This window comes from Oratosquilla oratoria, chromosome 12, assembly GCF_046742065.1.
Source record: "Oratosquilla oratoria isolate Oo_2021 chromosome 12, ASM4674206v1, whole genome shotgun sequence".
In the NCBI taxonomy this organism is placed as follows: Eukaryota; Metazoa; Arthropoda; class Malacostraca; order Stomatopoda; family Squillidae; genus Oratosquilla; species Oratosquilla oratoria.
In genome coordinates, this window is record NC_134788.1 from 8,792,550 (window position 1) to 8,813,287 (window position 20,738).

Consider the following 20,738-nt stretch of genomic DNA (forward strand, 5'->3'; position numbering starts at 1 on the left):
GGATTAGATATGGTAACCATGTAGTGAGTGCTGATACAATTGGTTATTTTATTAGATAGGGATGATAGGTGGTAATGAACATGGAACTGCCTAGTGTAGGCCTTATAGTCTCTTGTAGTCTCCCCCATTCTTATATGCCATTCAACCTCCTCACAAGTGATCTAATCCCTGATCCAGAACTTAACACCAATGTACAAATTTATGCAGGTGACATGACCATTATAATCTAGCATAGAATATAGAAACTAGCAGTGAAGAACCAAACTAGCACACATGCATTCAGGATGCCATCCAACAATAGTACCAACACAGTATAGGCCTGGCCATAGAATCAGACTGCCTGAAATGCAACCACCACACAGAAAACATTGGACACCTCATCATACACTATCCTACTTTAACAATCCCTTGACAAAAACACAACATTTCTTCCCTGAGTGACATATTGGCCTACCTGGTAGCTGCCATGGGTCTTTTACAAGAGAGACTTTTTTCCATTTTTCATTTTCAGCAGATCATCTGATTTATGGTAGATTGTGATGTAAACTTCATTTTTATTGTTTTAACCCCTCCTGTCACATACAGTATTTACCAAACCTAACCACTTTATAAATCTCTTCAAGTACAGTCAATTTATACAATCTCTGCTATCTATCTATCTATCTATCTATCTATCTATATATATATATATATATATATATGTATCTTTTTTTTTCCAGTTATTGATGTGATGCACATCTAAACCAAGCTAAAACTTTGATTGTTACTTTTTCCAAGGGATATATATGAACAGCCATTTTATTTTTCTTCCAGGTTGAACCAAAGGACCAGCTGTTGTGATATGTCACTGAGAAACGGGATGCCTCAGGGAGTCCCTGAAAGAGTAACAACAGCCATAGCAGAAGGAGAAGGCAGAAACCTTAGGTTGTTTTGGAACCTTGGCCATAATACCACAGATGATGAAGGTGGTGAAGCTAGTAAAAGAAGAGAAGGAAGGGAACAAGGTAGAGTTGGAAAAGACAGAGAAAAAGGAGGTGTGGAGTTAATAGTTTGTGGGAGAACCTATAAAAATGGAATTAGAAAAAGAGAAGGAAAAAGAATTAAGAATACAGTTTTGAATAACAGTAAAAGTGTTCATGTGTATTTGCTCCTTGGTCATTTCTTGATATTTTTTCAAATATGTGCCACAGCAACTGCAGTAGATGTAGTTGATAGTATTTCTATACCCTATGATGTTGATGGGAATGGCCTATCACCTGAAGTAGAAAAATTCTCTGAAGATAAATTTCCACCTGCAAGTACAGCCTCCTATACCGTGACCAAATATGACTTGGAAGAAAATGACATTGAGGCTTCATCTTTAGAAGTCACGCCAACAAACAGGCCTCCCAACTCTGATGTAATAGCCACAACTAAGCCAACATTACCAACAGTGAATAATTCAGTGGCAGCTAGAAGCAAGTTTAAATCCTCATGTACTAGTACAAATATTTGGCCAAAAGATGTAGGTGAGAAATACCTTGACATTGGATACCTGCATACACAGAGAGGTCGCCATATTGAACGTTTAGGCCTAAAGATTCCAGGAGCCTTCACCTATGCTGTGGATATGATTAACACAGGTTCAAAGCTACCAGAAGGCTACAAACTAAGGATGAATGTAAGTGACACAGGCAGTCCTTTATATGACTATATTTGATGTTGAACACAATTATATCCAGATTATGTCAGATAAATGATGTCCTTACCCAGACTTTGTTGAGTGAAGAGATGGTATATGTTGACTGATATTAATGACATTTTTTTCTCAACCTGTTTTATAAAAGTATGTTTCTACAGTTGAGAATGTCTGACCTTGCATAGAAATTTTGATATTAAATTAGGAAAATAGCCATGTCTAACAAAACAGGGATGATATTAATTAGACATTATTTGGAAGTATTTCATTGATAATTGGGTTAAAATATCATTGGCAAGAAAATTATTTCAGTATTTTCTATGTCCCGTCTGGCCCTGTCTGGGCCATTGGCCCCGTCTGGGGTATTAGCTGCATGTTATTGTGGCAAAGTAGCATGCAGTTGATACTTTAGGGACTATATGGGGTGCCCCTATGGACCAGAGACACATAATTTTGTCTGTGATAGAAGAAGTCTCTCTTCATACAGAAATGATGACACTTTTATTATACACTTAACCCTTGATTTAACAGACAAATGCATGCAGGCCCTTGTCCGTTATTTGCAAAAGTCCGTTATTTGAAAATCGGGTCTGTCCGTTATCAATACTGGATACTGGACATAAGTCCGTTACGTAGAAAATTGTCCGTTAGGTTTCGGTGTGCACATACATATTAGATATGTAATAAAAAGCTACAGTACATATGTATAATGATGTACATTACATATAAAGAAGAAATTGAACCACGCTGTTAGGTTTCGGTGTGCACATACGTTACTACCAGACACCTATCGGACATAAGTCCGTTAGGTTTCGGTGTGCACATATGTATTAGATATGTAATAAAAAAGCTACAGTACATATGTATAATGATGTACATTACATATAAAAAAGAAATTGAACCACGCCGTTAGGTTTTGGCATGCACATACCTTACTACCGGACACCTATTGGAGATAAGTCCGTTATATAGAAAATTGTCCGTTAGGTTTCAGCATGCAAATACGTATTAGATATGTAATAAAAAGCTACAGTACATATCTATAATGATGTACATTACATATAAAGAAGAAATTAAACCACACCGTTAGGTTTTGGTGTGCACACTTTGGTACTATTTGACCATTACTACTGGACACCTATCGGACAAATGTTCATTTTACGGACTGTGTCCGATTTTTGACTGTTACTACCAGACACTTATTGGACAAATGTTCATTTTGCGGACTTCGTCCGGAATTTCACTGTTACTACTGGACACATTTTTTTGTCCGCTAAATCAAAAGCCTGCAAATTCAAGGTCTGCTAAATCGAGGGTTGAGTGTACTGCAACTGTCCCTCTATTATCTGTGCCCCCACACCTTGTTACTGTCCTGTACCATTTCTCTGAAAATTTAATTTCCTTTTTTTGCCTACCCCATGGTGGGGGGAAAGAATGCTGCCACCAAGTCTTCCCACTTGAGTTGTATAAGGCGACAAAAAACAGGACAGGGATAGGACTAGGAATTCTGCTACCTGTAGCCCCAGAGGGGACATTCCTAAAAAAACTAAAGGCATAAGAGGGTCTATGAGTTTTCCAACCAGTACCCTTAGGTTTGAGTCTTTTAATGTGCATGGATGTGGTAGAGATGAGAGTAAAAAGGAAGAGATAGGCAATATGTTTGTGAGAAGAAAGATGGGTGTGTTGGCTTTGAGTGAAACTAAGTTGAAAGGGAGGAGTGAGTGTGAGTTTGGGAGTGTAGTTAGGAGGTTCTCAGGAGTGAAGAGAGGGCGAGGGAGAGAAGGGGTGGCTATACTAGTAAGTGAAGAGATTGGTAAGCATTTAGTGGAGTGGAAGGAGGTTTCTTCAAGGTTGATGTGGATGAAGGTGAAGCTCGAAAGGGAAATGGGTTTTTGTAAGTGCATATGGGCCTAGTAGTGAGAAGAATGTAGAGGAAAGGGAGGCTTTTTGGATGGATTTAAATGAGTGCATAGAGGGATTAGGGAGAAATATCAATGTAATTGCATTGGAAGACCTTAAAGCTAGGGTAGGAAATAAACCAATAGACAGAGTGATTGGGAAGTATGGAGTTCCAGGAAAAAATCGTTGTGGAGAGTTGATGGTGATGTGTCTAGAGAGTTGATAGGAAATACAGTGTTTAGGAAGAAAGTCAAGCATAAGTACACATGGATGGATGGAAGGATGGAAGGGTGGTAGATAGAGCATTAATGGACTATATAGTGGTAACCAGGAATATAGTAGGAAGAGTTAAGGATGTACATGTTCTTCAGGGAGAGAATGGGAGAATATCAGATAATTTTTTGGTGGAAGGTAAGTTGAGAGTGGAGAATAGGTGGGGAAAGAGGAAAAGGGCAGAAGTTAGGGAGGTACTTAGAGAGAACTGCTTAAATGAGAAAGAAAAGAAGAAGGAGTATAAGAAGAAGCTGAGAGAGGAGTGGGAGGGAGTAAAGGATAGAGTAGAACTAGGAGTGGAGGAGTAATGGGGATGGTTCAAGGAGGGAGTCATAAGGTGTGGAAAGATGGTGTGTGGAACAAGGAGGATAGGAGGAAATAGAAGGAAGGGTAGTGAGTGGTGGGATGAGGAAGCAAAGAAGGTTGTAGAAAAGAAGCTGTCTTTCATAGATTGGTTACAAATTAGGAAGAGGGAATCATATGAGAGGTACAAAGTAAAGAGAAAGGAAGTAAAACATAAGATAAAGGAGAGCAGATGAGAAATGGTGTAAGAGTATGACAGAAAATTTTGAAAGTAATAAAAAAAAAATTTTGGTTAGAAACTAAGAGAGGAAGAGGAGGCGAATCAAATAGAGAAGAAAAGGTAAAAGGTGCAGATGGAGAGATAATGGAAAAGAAGGCAGTGAGAGGAAGGTGGGCAGAGTATTTTAGGGAGTTGCTAAATGTGAAGGAGGATAGGGAGGGAAAGGTAGTTGCAGTGGGAAGCGCTAAGAAAATGACCATGATGAGTAAGGAAAATGGAGGAAAAATAAGGAAAGATGAAATGAAGGCAGTTGTTAAGATGATGAGAGTAGGTAAGGCACCTGAGTTGGATGGATGCCATGCAGAATGTCTAAACAAAGGAGGTACAGTGATGGTGGACTGACTGGTGAAGTTATTTAATGTTTGTTTAAGAGAGGGTAGAGTGCCTGAGGACTGGAGGAATGCCTGTATAGTTCCACTTTACAAGGGAAAAGGGGATGAATGTGAGTGTAGTAGTTTTAGAGGGATCAGTTTGCATTGTGTGGTTGGGAAGGCTTATGAGAGGGTTTTAATTGAGGGGATTATGAGAGGAACAGAGGGAGTAATTGGTGAGGAACAGTGTGGGTTTAGGACAGGTAGGGGTTGCATGGATCAGAATTTTATGGTTAGGCAGATATGTGAGATTTGGAAAAAGATTATGACACAGTAGACAAGAAGGAGCTGTGGGAGGTTTTGTAGATATATGGGATTGGAGGGAAACCTGTTAAGAGTAGTCAAGAGTTTTTATGAGAGTATTAAAGCCTATGTTAGGATGGGAAATGGAGAGAATGAGTGGTTTGAGGTAAAGGTGGGACTGCATCATGGATGTGTCACATTGCCATGGCTGTTCAATATGCACATGGATGGGGTGGTGCTGGAGGTTAACCCATTCAACTCCGATGACAAGATGTCTTGTCATTTGGTCAAATAAAACTAAAAAATCATAAAACACCAAAATGTTTGATGAAACACCAGAAAAATATGACGTCAATCCTCGCTTCGCTCGCAGCGAAGCGAGGACTGACGTCATATTTTTCTGGTGTTTGATCAAACATTTTGGTGTTTTATGATTTTTTGTTTTATTTGACCAAATGACAAGACATCTAGTCATCGGAGTTGAATGGGTTAAGGCAAGGGTGATGGGCAGGGGACTGGAACTGGTTAAAGAAATTGGAGAAAAGTGGGAGGTAAGCCAGTTGTTGTTTGCTGATGACATTGCACTTGTGGCAGGGTCAGAGGAGGGATTAAAGAGTTGGTGATCAAGTTTGGGAAGGTATGCAATATTAGAAAGTTGAAGGTAAATGTGGGTAAAAGCAAGGTGATGAGATGTACAAGGGGAGAGGATGGGAGTGAGTTGGAAGTAAGTTTTAAAGGAGAAAGGCAGGACGAAGTGGCTAGCTTTAGGTAGTTGGGGTCGCATCCATCAGGAAAGGGAGGAGTGGAATTAGAGATGAATTTTAGATTGAGAGAAACAAGTAGATTCCTAGGAGGGATTAAAAAGTGTCATGAGAAATAGGCATCTGGGAATGGATGAAAAAAAGAGGTTGTATGAAGGGATTGTGCCAATGGCATTGTATGGGGCAGAGATATGGAATTTAAGAGAGGCAGAGAGGAAAATTGTATCTTAAGGGAAGGGGAACTATGCTTGTGGTGTCCTATATTTGTATCTCACAGTGTCTAGTTTACTCTTAAATTCATGTATGTTTTTTGCACACACTATTGTTTTGTCCAGTTTGTTCCTGACATCCACCACTCTGTGTGGAAAGCTGTTCTTTTTCAGGTTTCTTTTATAACTGTCCTTTTTGAGTTTCTTTTCATGTCCCCTTGTATTTCTCTTATCCCAATATAGTGAGTCCTCTCTATCAAGGACTTCCATGCCTTTTATGATTCTGTAGATGGTCAGTAGGTCACCTCTTTCTCTTCTATGTTCCAGTGTCGGTAAATACAGTTTTGATAATCTCTCCTCATATGACAGGTTTGAAAGTGCTGGAGCCATCTTTGTAGTTGCTCTCTGGATTCTTTTAATCTTCTTTATGTTCTTTTTGGTGCTGGGTGACCATAGTGTCGCAGCATACTCCAGTCTAGGCCTTTTTTTAGACCATTTCTTCGTCCAAATAAGTAAAAGCCACCTTTATTGATCATATAGCAAGTTGTAGGGTTCTCCAACAATTTTATTTATCCATTACTTCCTTTGTCCCAATTTTATATTGTCCTGATATTCTTTTTTTACTTTTCCAAATTCCATTATGCATTTCTTGATGTTGACTTCTATTTCCCACTATTGACTCGTTTCCAAACTTTGTTCAGGTCTTTCTGCAGTGATTCACAATCCGTTTCAGTATTCACTTTCCTCAGCAATTTAGCATCATCTGCAAAGAAGCTCATATAACATTTGACATCTTTATCCATGTCATTCACATAAATTGCAAACATTGGAGCTAATACTGATCCCTGTGGAACTCCACCAATCACCTCCTCACAAGCTGAATTCTTTTGTCTGAGCACTACCCTCATTTTCCTTCCATGCAAAAAATCCTCCATCCAGTTTAGTAGGTTACCTTGTATCCCTCGTATGCTTTCCTATTTTTTAGATAATTTTTTATGTGGCACTTTGTCGAAGGCATTTTGTAAGTCTAGGAAAGCACAATCAGCACATCCATCCCTTTCTTGTATTATATCTATTAGTCTTGAGTAGAAACAGATTAAGTTTGTGACACATGATCTTCCCTGTCTGAATCCATATTGTCTTGGATTTATTATATTGTTTTCTTCCAGGTGTTTTACACATCTATTCTTAACCTTTTCACAAATTTTGGCTACAGTGCTTGTAAGGGAAACTGGTCTGTAATTTGTTGGATCTTCTTTGCTTCCTTTCTCACCATACACCAGATAGGGTTTCCCCTGTCAGTCATGCCGAGGTATCAGTAGTGTTTCTTGAGCAATGGGGAGGGGGACATTACCGGCTTACTAGGCCTGTCATAGCGCCTTTGCCGCTGCCGTTAGCATTACCCAGGGGGCACCACAGGGAGGTGGCAGTCGGACTTTGTATATTGGTACAATATTGGCATTTCTCCAGTCATTTGGTATTTTTCCTTCTTTGAGTAAGCAGCTTATTATGTTATATATTTTGTCTATTAATTCTTCTTTACATTCTTTTAGTATCCAATTTGCTATTCCATATGGGTTGTGTGATTTCCTGACATCAAGGTTCGTTAATTGCTCCATTATTTAATTTTGTGTTAATATTCATTTCCCGCATGGGGGGTGATCACACTTTGTTCACTTCATCTCAATACTGTATTTTTTCTCTAGTGAAAACTGATTTATAGTGAATGTTCATGACTTTAGCCATTTCTGAATCTTCTATGTACTCTATATTACCATGATGAAGCTTCACCATTTCATGTTAATTTTTAAGTTTACCAATCACATATCTATATAATAGCATAGGTTGATCTTTACATTTTTCAATGATTTCTGTTTCATAGTTTCTTTTTTCCTCTGTGCATTCACTTTTACATATTAATTTCTTTGGTTGATGTATATTTGCCACTTATATTTTTATAAAAAAAATTCCATGTTTTCCAAGCTGCATCTCTTCTATCTTTTGCCTCACTGCATTTTCTGTTGAACCAGCACTTAATATACACATTTTCTTGTTTCTGTCTTGGTACATATTTATCCACTCCTTCATTATAAATTTCCATCAAAATCATCTATTTCTCTTCCACTTGTGTCTCTTCATTGTAGAGTTTTTCCCAATTTGCATTTTGAAAGAATTTCTTAAGTTTCCCAAAGTCTGTTTCTTTTGTACATCAGTCTTCCTTTTCTGTATTTCTCATTTCTTTCTATATACAATTCCTCCTTTAGTTCAAATTCTGTTAATATATGATCACTCTTCCCAAATGGTGTCTTGTATTTAATTTTATCCACAATTTCAGGTTCCATTGTAAATATTAAATCTAGTCTTGATGGTTCTATATCTGGTATTTTATTTTACCTGTTGTGTCATTGTAAGTTGTATTAGTCATGACAAGTATTGTGTCTGTGCCTCATACAAAGGGGTATCTCTTATATGGATTTACTAAAGGCCTTGGGAGGGTGTGCCTCTTACAATGGTGCACCTGATAAGCTAAAAAAATGGTATAGGTTTTATGTAATTTTTATGTATATACTGGTATTATTCATGTAATTCAATTATACAGGAAATTCAGTTTTATGGAAAGGCTAAAGTCTCATGGGTTCCCTAAAATTGAGGTTCATTCTGTATTACCATCATTATTACCTCTTCACCACTACCTTACTTTCTTTGGTTTTCAACTTTACTTTCATTGTTTACCATTATTAGTAGTACCCCTACTGCTGTCACAGTCTCAATTACATTCATGACAACTACCCCCTTTTTTTGGCTGCTCAGTATTTTCAATATACACACACAAACACACACACATATATGTTATCTATATATATATATATATATATATATATATATATATATGTATGTATGTATATATATATATATAGATGTCTGTTTGTCTGTATGTATGTATGTATGTATATATATATATATATATATATATATGTATGTATGTATGTATGTATGTATGTATGTATATATATATATATATATATATATATATATATATATATATATATATATGCAAATAAAAAATTTCTCATGAAGATGATTATGTACTAATTGTAATCTCTGTTTTCATCCCATTCCCTGTCAACCTTTCACATCCTCCATCCTTTCTTGTCATTGCCTGTCATCTCTTCCCCCTTTCCCATCCCTGCCCCTCTCCTTTCATCCTTATGAATACAGATCTTCGACACTGAGGGTGACCAGGTAAAGAGCACTCAAAGTGTAGTGGACCTAATCTGCTGCCGCAGCTGTCAGACAGTTGCCTTCTTTGGGATTGAGAGAACCTGCTATGTTGAGGGGACTGTTGCTGCTGCTAAGAACCTGGCCATGATCTCTCATGTAAGTACTATTCTTCTTTGTTTCCTCCATACACCTATTCACTCAGGTCCCACCCATATGTGAGGCACTTTGCATAGAAGGAAATGTACTATTGTTCATTCATCACAAGTGCCTTCACCACATTTACTGAGTAGGCTGCCAGTAATATTTAATTGATTTGGTTATCATAACAGTATTAACAACTGATAATGAACATCCTTGTCATCAACATCATATCAATCAATCCATTGCCCCAGTTCTCTCTTGCAGGAGGCCCACAGCTCCCAGCTAGCTCATAAGTCACTCAAGGAAAAATATTGTATTATTGTCTCTGTATAGCTAAGGTGGGACAGTGTTGGATGAAGTGTTAGGTGTCCTGTATGTGATGATTGTATCTGGGGCAGTTTGTTTTCTTGTGGCTAGGCCTGCTCTCTATTGGTATTGTTTTAGTGCTGGATGGTGACCTGAACATAGTTGTAATAGTGTAGATCTTGCTTCTCTTGAGAGGGATTTCTCTATGTACCTACTCGTTTTAACTCTGTCAACTTCATCACTTCCATTTAGAGGTACAACCTCAAGGAGCTGACACTTGGTCCCAAGATTTTTCATTTATCATTTTAGTCTGTATTTTTGCCTCTTAGCCACAAGGAGAGCTGACAATTAGCACCTGCTCTTCTCCCGCTACTTTTAGCCAGTAACACAGAAATGGTCACACACTGATTATAGTTATAATGATGATGATGATAATAATTACTGATTCAAGTTTCACTGAGTGGAAAAATCACTGCCCCATAACAGTTGGCAGTAGTCCTTGAGCCCTCCCAAAGATTTCCCTGGGAAGAAACTATAGACTGACGATTTCAGTGTCACCGATTGATAGTGGCGGGAGGAGGGGAGCAGTTACCAGTTGCCAGGTCTCCATGTGTGGGAAGGTGTAAGAAATACAATTGAAACTGATATAATGAAATTGTGGGCATAATCTGGAGAATAAGTGTCAGCCCTTTTGGGGGGACCTTTTGATAGAAGCAAGGAGGTTGATAGGTTTTGAAAATGGGCAGCTTCACTGTCAGTCTTGCAGGATCATTACATGGAGATATCCATCATTGGCCCTTCACATACCAATAAAGTACAGAAATGAGTCCATAGTTTCCCCCCAGAGAGATCTATATGAAGGCCTAAGGACCATCGCTAAATATGGTGAAACTGGGGTTCTGGTCAGTGGGTTTCCAGTAAGTAAAACTTTGGGCAACAGTTGATTGAATTTATTCCATTGACCAATACTTGAACTTAATGTGCTTGCCCCTCTATTCCTGTCACATGTTCATTCACATCTAAAGTTTCAGAGGTCTGAACAGTCTAGGTTCACACCAGTTAAGTCGATCACTGATTGGATCTTAGTGCTTTGTATTCTTGTGGAGTTCTGATATGAATTTCAACAGGAGTTTGTTGTAACTTATGTTGATCTCAAGAACATGTTTGACTTGCTGCATTGTGGAAAGCTCTGGGATCTTCTGCAGATCCATAGGAGTCCTGCAAAGGTTATTGACTTAATATCTGGCTTATACTCTGGGACACAGTGCTGTAAAGTATGGAGAAGGCATATCAAGTTTCTTTCCTGTTAATTCAGGAATGAGGCATAGGTGTGTCCTTGCCTCAACACTTTTCAATGGCTTCATAAACAGAGTTGTTGATCAGTGTCATTGCAGAGCATCTATCGGCAACACCAAAGTCAAAGTCACTGACCTTGTATTTGCTGATGATGTTGTCCTTTTTGTGGATTCATTGGAGGTCTTAGTTGCAGCCCTTGAGTCACTACACAGGGAGGAGAGACCGCTTAGACTTAAGATCTACTGGACCAAGACCAAGGCCCAGGTGTTTGGGGGCTTACTGAATGACACAGTTCAGTCTGTCCATGCATGTGGCAAAGACATTGAGGTCTTGGAAAGCTTTATGAACCTTGATAGTGTAGTCCCTAACATTGGTAGGTCATGTTAGGAAGTACTTCAAAGGATTGGCATTGCCAATGGTATTGTGGACTCGCTCAACCAGAGTATATGGTGATGTCGTTATATATGGAGAACTAAGATTTTAATCTTCAGGTCACTTGTACTCCCTGTCTTGCTGTATGCCTGTGAGACATGGACATTGAAAGCTGACTTGAAGAGGTGTCTTGATTACTTTGGTACTGAGGACCTTCAGAGAATCATGAAGTATTGCTGGAATGACTTCATATCAAACCAGAGACTTTAGTGTGGGACTCAATCTAGGCCAGTTAACAGAATAATTTGTGAATGTCAACTCAGGTTATATGGGCACGTGGCACATTTGCCTGATGTAGATCCTACTCACAGGGCTATCTCCTCAAGAGACAACACATGATGAAGGAAACGAAGGGAACACCCACAGAAGCAGAGAAGTACCATCAAATTACAGACTGGTCTTCCTTACATGCACTGTAGCTAAAATTTGTGAAAAAATTATCCAGAAGAGAAGGATAAAACATCTGGAAGAAAACAATATAATAACCTCAAGACAATTTGGACTCGGACAGTGAAGATCATGTGCTACAAATAGATATAATACAAGAAAGGGATGGATGGTCTGATTGTGTTTTCCTAGACTTACAAAAAGACTTCGATAAAGTATCACAGAAAATTAATAATACTGATAAAAAAAAAAAGGAAAATATAGGAGGGATGCAAGGTAACTTGCTAAACTGGATGAAGGATTCCCTCCATGGTAGAAAAATGAGAGTAGTGCACAGAGAAAAGTGTTCAGGTTGGGAGGAGGTGATTAGTGGAGTTCCACAGGGATCAGTATTGGCTCCAATAATGTTCCCTATTTATGTGAATGACATGGATGAAGATGTGGAATGTTACATGAGCTTCTTTACAGATGATGCTAAATTGTTGAGGAAAATGAAAACTGAAACAGAATGTGAATCACTACAGAGAAACCTAAACAAGGTTTGGAAATGGAGTAAGAAGTGGGAAGTAGACCTCAACAAGAAATGCATTATGAGTTCGGAAAAAGTAAAAAAGAAAAAACGAATATCAGGACAATATACAATTGGGACAAAGGAAGTGAAGAAAGACCTGGGAGTAGTTATCTCAAATGACTTGTCCTCAGATAAACAAATAAATAAAATTGTCGGAGAATCCTACAACTTGTGAAGATCAATGAAGGTGGCTTTTACCTATTTAGATGAAGAAATTATTAAAAAAATATTAGTCACACTAACAAGGCCCAGACTAGAGTATGCTGCAACACTATGGTCACCCAGTACCAAAAAGAATATAAAGAAAATTGGAAGAATCTAGAGAGCAACCACAAAGATAGCCCCATCACTTTCAAACCTGTCATATGAGGAGAGACTGGCTAAATGGAAATTACTGACTTTGGAACAAAGAAAAGAAAGAGGCGACCTACTGACCATCTACAGAGTCATGAAAGGCATGGAAGTCCTTGATAAAGAGGACTTACTTAATTGGGACGAGAAACACAAGAAGACATGAAAAAATAACTCAAAAAGGATAGTTATAGAAGAGACCTGAAAAAACAGTTTTCCACACAGAGTGGTAGGCATCTGGAACAAATTGGACAAAACAATAGTGTGTGCAAAAACCATACATGAATTTAAGAGAAAACTAGACACTGCAGGATACAAAAATGGGACACCACCAGCATAGCTCCCCTTCCTGTAAGATACAACTAGGTAAATACATCCACCACTGTGTAGAAAGCTGTTTTTTTTTCAGATAGCTTCTATAACTGTCCTTAGTTTCTTTCCATGTCCTCTTGTGTTGCTCTTATCCCAAATTAGTAAGTCATCATGCTCCCTGGCATATACTCCCAATTGATGATTTTATATATATATATATATATATATATATATATATATATATATATATAATATGTTTTGGGCAAAGTCTTTCTTGTAAACAATTTTTGTTAAATGCTAAAGCACAAATGGCGTCAATGATTTTAAGAGAACATTTCTCAAGCTCTCTGTATTTCCATTTTTCTTCATAATTCAAACTCTGTAGGAAGCCTTTCACTATTTCCTACATAATTTGAATTATGAAGAAAAAAGGAAATACAGAGTTAGAGAAATGTTCTCTTAAAATCATTGACGCCACTTGTGCTTTAACATTTAACAGATATATATATATATATATATATATATATATATATATGTATGTATATATATATATATATATATATATATATATGAAGGAAAACAACAAAAAGTCTTACTCGAACGACAACTTGACAGCAGCCATCTAGAGGTGCCACGCCGAAATACGATATAAACAAAAGATTTTAAACACTAGTGGCCACACAATTATATGACGATGATTTATTCTCAGGATTTGGTAAGTATGAAAGAAGGAGTTTAAGTCGAATCTTAGATATAGAAAGGAAAATCAGCAAAAATAGAAAATGGTGGGAGAATGAAATCATGGACATAGGGAAAGAAATTGTTGACCTAATGGATTGCTTAGTGCAAGCTAACATTGAAATTTCCAGCCTAAGAAAAACTAACTCTGAACTAAGAACCAAACTTAAGGAAATGAAAAATTATATAAGAGAGGTGAAGTGTGAAAATTAAAAGAAAATTAATGATACTACCAATAGTGAAAACCTAAAAAAGAGGTAAATAACAAAATACAAGAAATGACTGAAAGAATTGAAGAAAACTTAGGTGAGGAAATTATCCAAAAGATTAGGAAATGGAAGGAAAACATAGAAAATAAAGAAATTGTCTTTACAGAAATAGTCCAACAACAAATGCAGGAAAATGCAAAAGACACATTATCCAAATAATCAGTGAAAAGGCAAATTGGGTCAGAGATGCAGTGGGTAGGAAAAAATGTATTGTGGTATATGGACTAAAAGAAAAACATGGTCTGGCGAGGTACATGAGAGAAAAAGAAAAAGAAACAGCAATAGCAATCCTAAAAGAAATTCAGGATGGAGACCAGGATGTAGAGAAAGACATTGATGATGTGTATAGAATTGGTCATTATTCTAAGGAAAGAAATCGACCCCTAAAGATAAAACTAAGATCACAAATGGTAGTAGAAGACATATTTGAAAAAGTAGGTAAGTTGGCAAGGAGTGAACATTACAATAAGATATGGATAAAAAGAGAAATGAGTATTGAGGAATTAGAAAAAGAGAAGACACTAAGAGATGAAGCTAAGGAAAAAATGCGAAGAGAACAGAGACCAAAAGCAAGGAATTCTATTGGAGAGTAATCGACATGAGACTGAGAAAATGGTACATCAGAATGGGCAAACCAAAAACAGAAAAAAAGATGGAGAAAGGAAAAAATTAAAAGTGGCCTATACTAACATCGGCAGATTAATTTCAGGACTGAATGAACTTAATGATTACCCGTTAGAAGAAAAACCCGACATAATGGGAATTGTGGAGACTAAATTAAAGGGTGTAATACCACCCATTAGTGTTGGACAAGGGCTATACAATTACCGGATTAAAAACAGAGATGAGAAACAGGGAGGAGGAATCATGCTCTTGGCCAAGAAAAACTTGAATGTATCAAAAATTGCGGAGGGCAAAGGTAATGTAGAACTGATCATGATGAAAGTTGAAGACAAGGACATGAAAAGTAGAAAGTTTGTAGTGACTTATGTGCCCCCAAAAATGAACACTTGGAAAGAGAACAAGCACATGAAAATGCTAGAAGATGCAAGGCATTTATTAAGTGAGATACTGTACTAATGGGCAGAGGTAACCTGGTAATTATGGGGAACTTTACCTGCAGAGAAATTTGTTGGGAGTGAAAGGCGGAGAAGGCTTTTGGGGTAATGTATTACTGGACATGACCATGGAATATAGAATGACACAGTGGGTCAGTGAAAACACCAGATACAGAAATAATGAGGAGCCGTTGAGACTAGATTTAATATTTACAACAGAACCTGAAATTATGGATAAAATTCAATATAAGACACCAATTGGAAAGAGTGACCATATACTTATTGAGACTGAACTAATGGAAGAAATATACATGGAGAGAAATGAAAAGCATATGAAAGGAAAATAAATGTACAACAAAATGGACTATGGAAAACAGAATGCAAATTGGAAAAAATTTTACATGGAAGAGACAAAAGTGGAAGCGAAATGGGATATTTTGATGGATGATTATAATGAAGGAGTGAATAGGCACATACCAAGACAGAAGCTAGAGAGAGTGTACATTAAATGCTGGTTCAACAGAAGATGCAGTGAGGCAAAAGGTAGAAGAGACAGAGCTTGGAAAAGATGGAGAAAAGATAAAAAACCTGGAAAATGGCAAGTATATATAAACTATAGAAATTAGTATAAAAGTGCAAAGAGAGGAAAAAAGGAACTATGAAAAAGACATTATAGATAAATGCAAAGAGCAACCCAAACTATTCTATAGATATGTGAAAGGTAAACTTAAAGATAAACAGGAAGTGGTGAAACCATGCCAAGGAAATATAGAATTCACAGAAATGGTCAAAGTCATGAATAATCACTTCAAGTCTGTTTTCACTTGAGAGAAGGCACAATATTGGGACAAAGGAAATGAAGTGCTATCTCTCTCCATGAGCGAGATAATAATAAACAAAAGGAAATAATGGAACGCTTATCAAACCTTGATGTCAGGAAATATCATGGGCCGGACGGAATTGGAAATTGGATTCTAAAAGAATGCAAAGAAGAACTAAAGGACAAAATACACAATAAGTTGCTCACTTAAACAAGGAAAAATGCCAAAAGGCTGGAAAAATGCTAACATTGTACCAATACATAAAGGAGGAAACAAGGAAGACTCAACTAACTAGTGTGTCCTATTGCTGTACAAAGAAAGCTTAGAATTGAATACAATAAAGAACCACCTCATAGGAACACTATTGTCTCTTTAAATTTTTTCATCAATTTGGCAATAGTGTTCCTATAAGGTGGTTCTTTATTGTATTCAATTCTAAACTTTCTTTGTACAGTAATAGTAGATTTCAGTTCAGCCAATCAAAGGACACACTTTACTTTTTCCTCACTTGAAGCCATAGTCAAAGGGATTCTGGAAAAAAAAAAATACTTATCTAAAAATGGTTAAAATTTTTGTGAAGAATTATTCAATAACTATACTTAAAACTAGGTACATGAAACTTTATAACATTTCTTGCAGATTTTTTTCTACCACCAGTACTTACAAAGTTATAATTTTTTTTAAAGTGCACACGGATTTTATGGAAACCCTATATATATATATATATATATATATATATATATATATATATATATATATATATATATATGTATGTATACATATGAAAAAATCCCACTGTAGGAGAAAGTAAACAGATGAAGAATAGAATTAACTAGGTACAGTATATATTTTGACCACTCTTCATTGGTTTACTTTCTCCATAAGTGGGATATTTGCATCTTACCTATGTGTCATGACATAGTCCCCTTCAAATTTATACATATGTATATGTATATATATATATATATATATATATATATATAAATACATATATATATATATATATATCTATATATATATACATATGTATATATATATATAATATATATATATATGTATATATGTATATATATGTATACATATGTATATATATGTATATATATATAATGTATACAGACGCTCCTCTACTTACGTTCATTCGTTTTACGTTTTTTCGATTTTACGTTTGAACTGACTGTAATTTATATATATATATATATATATATATATATATATAGTTTAGTTTAGCGCGCTCTCCGTAGTGCGAGACGTGCAAACGATACTTACGCATGACACTGCATCCATTGTTTACATGACACAAACGACAGACTGAACGTGCCTTGCCTCCTCTTCCTCCTCCCCCTCCTTCTTCTCCTCCACTATCTCACTTTATGTTGCTTGAATTGAAATTATTTGAAATTAATGTTATTATTTTACAATGTTATGTTTATAGTTAATGATTTAGGGGTGTTTTATAAGATACGGTAATAGAATTTATAGACGTATAGTACAGTATGAACGGTCATACATTACTGAAACGTACAGTAATAACTTACGTTCATTTTCACGTTACGTTCGGCCGTTCGGAACGTAACTAAAACGTAAGTTGAGGAGCGTCTGTATATATATATATATATATATATATATATCTTTTCTAAAAGTTACAAATTTTGTGGTGAAGAATTATTCAATAACTATACTTAAAACTAGGCACTTGAAACTTTATAACACTTTTTACAGATTTTTTCTACCACCAGTACTTACAAAGTTATAATTTTTTTAAAGTGCACACAGATTTTACGGACACCCTGTATATATATATATATATATATATATATATATATAATGTACATATATATATATGTATATATATGTATATATATATATATACATATAATATACAGGTACTCCTCGTTTAACGACGACAATTGGGACCAGCGCGCCGTCGTTAACCGAATTGGTCGTTAAGCGAAAGTGTATACATATACGTACATGTACTGTATGTACAATGTCCAGCAATACATGTATCTTTATTTTCGTGTATTTTCCCTCTTTTATACAGTACATTAAAGCTTTATTTACTGTTTATTTACGGTGGTTAGGTTCCTAAAATTACCGTATATGACCAAATCCGCGTATGCTGACATTCCATATTGAATACCGGGGTATGTTTTTTAGTTTCGACCATGGGCGCAATATAGCAATAGAAAATTAATTATTAATTTTGTAAATTAAAATGTATCAACGTAATATGCAATTTTGTGGGCGGAAATGAAAGTAAAAAATACCTTGCTACAAGAAAATATGCTAATGAACGAAGTCGGTAGCATAGGCTCGGGACGCCATCTTGTCGTCTGCCAACGTCTCTCACGACGACGAGCCGGATGACATTTAATTTGCAGGTAATGATTTATTAAACACAGGTTAGTTTAGTTTAGGTTAGACGAATTAATTTATCATCCTTTCATTTCTTCGACATCGGCATCTATCATAACAAACATGGTGTACCATTCGTTCGACATGACTTCGTTACTTACGAAATCTGTTTTAGCAATTTTTTTTTATTTCCGCTCACAAAATTGCATATTACGTTGATACATTATAATTTATAAAATTAATAATTAATTTTCTATTGTTATATTGCGCCCATGGTCGAAACTAAAAATTTACCACTGCCGGTATACACTGTACCCCAGGTAGTTTTTGCAGCTTGCAGGATGGTAATGTAGACCTAAGCTTCAGAACACTTTACCTCACAGCTAATATCCACCGTACAAGTTCATTTATAACATCATACAAATTTGCCTCAGCCAACTTAATTATCGTACACGACGTCGTAACTTCGGGAGATTTACGTTAAACGACGTCATAAAGCCCGTCGTTACTCCGAGTTGTCGTTAACCGAGTAGGTCGTTAAACGAGGAGTACCTGTATATACATATAATATATATATATATATATATATATATATATATATATATATATATATATACATACATATGAAAAAATGCCACTGTAGGAGAAAGTAAACAGATTGAAAATAGAATTAACTGTATATTTCAATCACTCTTCATATGTTTATTTTCTCCGACAGTGGGATTTTTTCATCTTACCTATGTGTCACGACATAGTCCCCTTCGAATGTATACATATGTATATATATATATATATATATATATATATATATAAATTATATATATATATAAATATAAATATGTGTATATATATATATATATATATATAGATGTGTGTGTGTGTGTGTGTGTGTGTGTGTGTGTGTGTGTGTTTATAGGGTGTTCAGGATAAATTTGACACTTTTTCGGAAAGGAAAGGAAAGCATCATATCTTGGCCAAAAATTTGTGTTCTCAAATTCAAAGTGCATCTCTTAGAGAATCTTTTGCCAAATACAGCTCACTCAAGCCACCCTGAGCCTCCACCATGGCCTCCAGGCAGGACCTGAACCTGCATCATGCAGCCTTCACAGTGTCCTTTGAGAGATACCTGAACACCAGTTTTATCCTGGCAGCCAGCTCATCATTGGTGTTGCAGGCAGTACAATTGGGGTCTTTTTCAACTGTGCCCCACACATAATAGTCCATTGGGTTGCAATCAGGCAAGTTGGGGGGGGGGGCCTGATGTTGGGACTGGTGAAGTCGTAGAAATTCTCAGACAGCCACCTCTGGGTTTTCCCGAAGGTGTGACACAGAGCTGAGTCCCGCTGCCACATGTATGGTCTTCCCGCAGCCACCCTCTCCACCCAGTGCTTGACAACAGTGGACAGCAACTCGGTATAGCCATCTGAAGTGAGTCTGAGTCACTCTTCAAAGATGTGGGACGGCATGACGTGGTCTTCGCTGGAAAAAACATCCAAAGAAATAGTGGAGCAGCAGGTCAAGGAGAATGCTAAAGAAATGGTAATCCAAGTGATAAAAGAGAATGTTAATTTGGTTAGGGATACAGTGGACAAATAAAATATGAATTGTAATCAATGGTATTAATGAAAAGCATGATGTTCCTAGATATCAGAGAGAAAAAGAGGAAAAAGAGAATTGGGAGAGATTCAAGAGGAGGGACAAAGTTTATATACAGAAGTTGACGAAACATATAGAATAGGTAGCCACTCAAAAGAAAAATGAATATAGGCCACTAAAATTAAATTTAGGTCACAAATGATTGCAGAGGAAGTACTATCTAGAACAGCAAAACTAGAAAGTAGTGAACACAAAAATATATGGATAAAAAAAGAAATGAGTGATGAAGAAAAAGAAAAGGAACTTAGAAATGAAGCAGATAAAAAAAATGAAAAAAACTGAGACTAATAAGATTTTTTGTTTTTTTTTGGAAAGTGGTGGACCTGAGGCTAAAAAAATGGCATATCAGGAAAAAGGAAACGAAGCAGACAAAAAAAAAAAATAGCTTCTACCAACATAGATGGAATGATTTGAGGACTGAATGAACGAAATGACTATCTGGCTTTAGAAAAACCAGACATAAAAAGTAGAAACTAAATTTAAAAGTAATCTACCACCAAATACTGTGGGACAAGGTCTATACAACTGTTGGATAAATAATAGAAAGGAAAAACAGGGAACGGGGGTACTATTTTTGAGTAGGAAAGACTTAAATGTGACAAAGATAACAGAAGGAAAAAACAATGTAGAATCAATTATGATAAAAGTTGAAAGCAACCACATATAAGTAGAAAATTTGTAGTAGTGTATGTACCCCCAAAACACAGTCCTGTACAGAAAATGATCATTCCAAACTGTTGGAAGATACTAAGTATGAACTGACTGATATACTGAAGGAAAAAGGAAATGTAGTAATTATGGGTTAT

At 36.3% G+C, this 20,738-nt stretch overlaps 1 protein-coding gene across 4 annotated transcripts in view; it reads left to right on the forward strand.

The window, feature by feature from the left end:
* Positions 1-20,738, forward strand: part of LOC143030944 (uncharacterized) — a 169,688-nt gene that overhangs the window by 64,512 nt on the left and 84,438 nt on the right. For all 4 annotated transcript variants that reach the window (XR_012966956.1, XM_076194236.1, XM_076194237.1 and 1 more), the window contains exons 4-5: positions 814-1,660; positions 9,237-9,395. Coding sequence is in view for 3 of the 4 variants with exons in the window: in XM_076194236.1 (XP_076050351.1) it covers positions 842-1,660; positions 9,237-9,395 (978 nt within the window). In the remaining variant the exon portion in view is untranslated. The remainder of the gene's footprint in view (positions 1-813; positions 1,661-9,236; positions 9,396-20,738) is intronic.